The 5,856-nt window shown below is 39.4% G+C and overlaps 1 protein-coding gene across 1 annotated transcript in view; it reads right to left on the reverse strand. All coding sequences in view use genetic code 11, as the record gives it.

Annotated features, from left to right (window-relative positions):
* Window positions 1–535: 535 nt before the first annotated feature.
* EGR_09446 (hypothetical protein) overlaps window positions 536–5,856 on the reverse strand; it is a gene marked incomplete at both ends in the record, with an annotated part of 10,914 nt that continues 5,593 nt past the window's right edge. The window contains 2 exons of the mRNA XM_024498695.1: window positions 536–580; window positions 2,189–2,278. Coding sequence (XP_024346882.1) covers window positions 536–580; window positions 2,189–2,278 — 135 coding nt within the window. The remainder of the gene's footprint in view (window positions 581–2,188; window positions 2,279–5,856) is intronic.

Genomic DNA, 5,856 nt, shown 5'->3' on the forward strand with positions numbered 1-5,856 from the left:
TGTGACTCCTTTTCTGTGATATATTCCATAAATACTTCAAATTCCGTTATCCGGTTTTATTTCGAATAACGTACATGCATATAAACAACTCCCTACATTCTTCTATCCTCTGCAACTTTGAGCATCTCACTGTAGCCAGCCATATAAAATAAAGTAAGAAATTTTTCATTTTGTGCTTAGTTTTTACGCCTCTGTAGTACTTATGATGTTGATAGAGCTGGATAGAGGCGATGCGTGTAGCCATCTGCATCAATGGCTTGTCATTAAATAGTCATAAAATGTGTCACTTCGGGTTTTGAAGTCTCTTGACACCCGCGATTTGCTCTCCGATCTGTCTAAAATGCAGCTCTACGATTTTGAAAGTAAAGAAAGCCAATGTAAAGTTATTATATCCTTTTTTTGCTGACGTGTTTTTCCAACTATCGTATCCTCGAAACGACGGAAATGTCTTAACCATTTCTTGAGATAGCAGTAGCAAACAATTATTTTACTTAAATTAGGATTTTGTGAAACATACAAATTTGTTTAATGCCTCCTAAAACTTGAATAATTGTTGTAGATCAAATTTTAAGAAACAAAACTGAGTAGATAGAAGTAAAAATAAGTAAATAATGTATCAATTTTTTTTACAAAAGCATAATAAAGAACAGTTTAGTTTAAATTTTTGGGGATTAAACATAGTTGAGATCAGTTATACCAATAAACGATTTGTTTAAATAGACCATGCCGCCAACTTCGACCTTGAAGTTGGCTAATTCTGGGAAATAAGAAGCACTTCGTAAATGTCTATTATTGCGATTGGGGGCGCTTCTGTAGCTGTGGTTGTTTGAACATTGTCACTTGTAATTTCTACTGGTTGCAATTTTAGCATCAAATGTGACTGATGAGCCAGTTACTTCTGTCATTTATGGAAATACGTCATTTTAATTGACGGAGGCGTTTCACTTGCGTAATTGTTTACAACATTACAGTGATGACCAGTTTAAAAAGAAATTTTTGAGTGCAAAGCCGTTGCTTAGTTAGGGATGGATGTGTTATACTAGTCTGGGTACCTCATTACGGGCATCTTGCTGTTGATTAACTAATCAGGGGTGTGTGTGTATAAAAGAATCTCTTCTGTAAGCGATGTGCTAAGATTAGGGAGCTGGTTCAGTATTTTACGACTTTATCAGGTCGACAAGGCTAGAGGGACTTCGATTTCATATTATTTCTCATGGGCCTTTATTCCGAAATCGGAGAGTGATCTCTCCCCGTAAAATGATAATAGCATTGGAAGGTAAAATTAACTGTGCTGAAAGTGAACTGAGTCCAAGGCTCCATGGTCTTACGTCCATCGGTTTTATTTTTCCTTAAACTAACAGAGTGCTCAATCAACACTCACAATATTCTCTTCTAAAGATCCCTACTCCCCACGCACCTTAATCCAACATGTCCCTTCAAATCCTTTCTTTGTTTGACTAACCCACATACATCAAGCACAGTGTATTTGACTCTGTGGTTAGCTATAAAGCGTTAATAATTTCTTGATGAGGAGCGTTCGCAAAACAAACGTTTCTTCCATCACTTGAATAAAACAGCGACAACCAAAGAACGTTGATGAATGAGCAAAAGAAAGATAAACTTACTGAAGGGCAGCTGGAAATCAAGAGTTGGATTTGGAAGCTACCTGGAAGTGAGTTTGACAAGATATGGAGAACAAGAATAGGCGCACGAGGAAGGTAGTAGTTAGACAAGCGGTCATTTGTCACAATTTCTGACTATTTTTGCTTCAGAATACTTTGGTATCGTTTCTGTACACTGCGCTGAAGCCATTAAAGAGCAGAGAGAATTTTGGGTTGGAGGATAAGAAGGAGGAGGAGAGAGGGGAGAGGAGGTTGTGTTGACGAAACGATGAGATTGGGATGAGAACGAAATGAAAATCGGCATGATCCAAGAGAGGATACGCTGAATCCGATCACGTTCTTGGTAAAACCTGTCTTCTTGATTCCATGAGATCGGACTCAAAATCAAACGGAAACTTAGATAATTGATATATGGAGGCAGCGTAGCTAGTCACTTTGCGGAAGAAGAGGGTAAGAGCTCAAGGATCCTTCTTTCACGGGCAAAAGGTAGATGAGCAGAATCTGGCTCATGCTCAAAAGCATTGCCTTTCATCGGCTTTCATCATTACGATTTGACTTTAGCAAACCTTCTTTAAACTGGCAGGCGCTGAAAGAAGAAAATTAGTTGCCCATCCACTCTTATTAGTCACCATTTGTTTTTGTTTAAATTTAGGCGGCTCTTCAACAAAATGAAACAGTATCCGAATTTAAAGACGCATATAAAATCACCTTTTTATGTCTAAGTAGAAAGGTTTACTCTTCAAGAACCTTTTGATGAAGATGAGGGATATATTTTGCAGGCAGCCTGAAATTTCCACAATTTTGCTGCCTTTATTCCTCACTTTTCATCCATTCATGATGCGCCTTTAGAGTTACAGAAGAGGGCAAGACGGGTGCTTAAGATGACCCAGAACGTGTTGCAAGCTAAGAGCGAGCTGTCTCGAGGATGGGATGTCGCACATAGTGAATGACAAGTTTGTCCAATCTTGGTGCAGTTTATTTACATGGCGGACAACGGCGATAAGGTTGGTATGTGTATGGAGTAGCGGTCTTATATGCATCACTCAGTGGTGATGCCAGGTACAGCCTGGGGGATCATCCATGCGAATAAAACATTCAGCGCTTGGAGCGCTTGACCCAGAATGCCTGATTGATGTATGAGCTGTTGTGAAATAGTACAAGAGAGGACCCTTCTTCCATGACAACTACGGACACCGCATGATCGTTGACAAACATATGGATTGGAGCGCACCCCTCATTTCAAGGCGCTTGTCCGTTTTTTGAAAGGACAGAAAAACACAGCATTTTTTTCTGTTGCAGAGATGACTGTCTTGGAAACCAAATCTACAAAAGTCGCGGTTTGGCTTGAGTATCAATAGAATATAACAGTCTCTATCGGCATAAAAACCTACTACAGTACATACCTATTTAAAAGATAACAAATACTCTTTCCTTTCTGAAACATTAAGATTTTGAGATCCTGAATGGGGTTCTAGAAGTTTCCAAATCCTGACTACCCCGTCAACAGTCCAAACAACGCCCACTCTCTCCTGATTGGCTAACATCGTGGGTAGATGTACTTGAGATGTGCTGATAATCACGAAGCGATCAAAATCAAGCATTTACCTGAAGTACGCGTAAATGGCATCACTATGAAACATTGAGACGGTCTACACTACACATATACCTCACCCATAAAACATCAGCTGTGAAGTCTTCGTCCAATGATTAGCTGACTGGAAGCTAGTAAGGATCCAAACTTATCCACACAAAGCTCCAGTTTATAACTTTATAGCACTGTGATTTGAATGCTTAGCCATCGGCATTATTGGACGGCAGCGAGTGAAGTGTAGCCTTTGCCCATGTGTATTAAGTTGTTTGGTTAATGTCTGGAGAAGTGCTGTCGTGGAAATAATTCACCACAGGCTGTTGCAGGCAGTGATGAAGTTACTACAGATGATGTCAAAATAATGAGTTGTAGTGAAATCAGTTGCTTCCATCCATTCTGAATGGATGTGAATTATCCATATCCTTTGACGTTGCAATGGGACCAGTTGTCGCTTATAAGAAATAAGTAGCAAAACGTATATCAAATGGATTTGGTTCATGCATGTCTTGTGATTCAATGCATCGTAGCATCTAGTCTAGAAGTCAGAGGAAATCGCAATTTCATGCTCTAAACAGGGATGTTTCATGATTGCAAATAGCTGAATATAAGCTGCCTCCTTGGCTTCAAATCTACCACGAAAAAGCAGTGGAGGCTTCCAAATTATTGATTTGTCTCCAACTTCACCAAATCGTACTGTACCCAATAAAAGACTCCTCCATTTCTAATTAGTTCTTTAAGCTTAGATTTGGAATTGTTAGGTGCTTAACAAACTTTTTTGGGGCTCTGTATATGGCAAGCCACACTGACTTGTCCTATGTGCATCACATAGGATGGATTTGGGTTTCCCTGTCGTCACGATACTCCCTATTGTAGCAGCTGCTAATTGCCGCTTACTTCGGGCTTTCCTACTAACAAATAACAGGTAAAATTCAATGAATTTTATTCCAGATTGTCTGTTTCACAAAGTGAATTTATCCAGATTTCAAAGACGTGGCTGCAGAGGATACCCATGAGCCCTCTGGCATAGAATTTTGATGAGGTGCGGTGGAGGGACAGAAATGGTTTTAGAAACCAAGCAATGTTATTACAACCAAAAAAAAGAATGCGGCGGATTCCAAAAGACTTTGTATTCCTCCTATTAACGCTGATTTGTGCGTTACTTCCATGTACCATCAACAAGGTTAGTGCATGGAAAAGAACTTTTCGTAAAGTTTATTGTCAGTGGTGTAGCATTCACCTCACACTCGCATCAACAGGAAAGAGAGGATTGTTTTAACAAATAAACAATTGGCTGACAATCACATTCCACTCACGGGTTATCAGCTGACAATAAGTTGCAGGAACCACGAGGTTATTTTTCACTTCTTTTAGCTGCTTCGTAAGGAAGACCTGTGCATTTGGGATTGTTTACTGTGTCACTCAATCCCTCAATATACCATCCATTCCTCCACTCCTAAGTGATTATTGCAGTGTTCGTATCACTGGTCATATCACCATCCACCTTACCCTCAGACGGTAGGCACTCGTACGAAAAGAGGTGAGGCTAGTCACTTAATCAGGATAAAGTGATATTTTTGAAGGCTAGGAGGGACTTACCATAAAAGTGATTTATAAAACAGCTTAGGCAGGACTTGAGGGCGGAATGGAGGAAAAACCTATTTTCTCCTCCTCCGCCTCCTTCTCCTCCTACTGTCAGCCGAAGGAATCAAAGGATCACTTGCGAAGTAGGAAAAGTAGGTATTAAATAAAGGGAGATAAAAGTGGAGGCGGCTTGAGACAAGTATGACTTCTTCTCGACTTCTAGAAGGCAAACGACCAGTGAAAGTGAGCCCTAGCAAGCATATGCTGTCATGGAGACCTAATCATGAATACAAAATTGAAATCTACTGAGAAAATGAAAGAACACTTGCCTTCTGAGCTGCTCAGAGATTCGCTGCTGCAGAATGGGCTTAGTAAATCCGTTTGCAATTTACGCTCTTGAGAGATACGAAGAAATAGAATTGTAGTGCATTTTTGTGGTTTATTCAGTTAAGCAAAATCTTATCGTTATTTTTTGTTGTCAGGGTGCGGAAGGGTTTCAACCATCGTAATCCATGGTAGAAGAAAATAGATTCAAGGCTTAGTAAAGACAGTAACTAATGAAGAGGGGGTAAATCGGTCCTAAACCTTAGGATAGAGTGATAGAGATTTTCTGGTAAACGTGTCCTATTGATAGATTGTTTTCTCAAACGGAACCAGCCTAATTCCAACACTTTATTTGAGTTTCTCTACTTTTTTCTGTTCAGTAGCATGGTCAGCTCAGACAGCTTAATATAGATTTATAAAGTTACCAAAAGTCAACTTAAAATATTTACAATTGACTTTGCTCTCTGAAAAAATATTCCCTAATTTTATTTATGCCTGAGGGATGAGTTATGCATTCATGAAATGAGTAAAATTTAAGAAACCTGTGCAACATTCCAGTGATGGATGATGCTCGCTACTTAATTGACAAAAAAGTAGTAGAAAATTAGCGATATTACAAATGTTACTGCCGTTTATTTTAGCTGCTATTAAGAACCTTCACACGAAACGTCTTGGTAAAAACGGTAAAGAATGAAGGCCCCTACATCTTTGCATGGTACAAGAGAGGGAGGCTTACGCACC

The sequence above is a fragment of the Echinococcus granulosus genome, assembly GCF_000524195.1.
Source record: "Echinococcus granulosus chromosome Unknown EG_S00148, whole genome shotgun sequence".
NCBI classification, from domain to species: Eukaryota; Metazoa; Platyhelminthes; class Cestoda; order Cyclophyllidea; family Taeniidae; genus Echinococcus; species Echinococcus granulosus.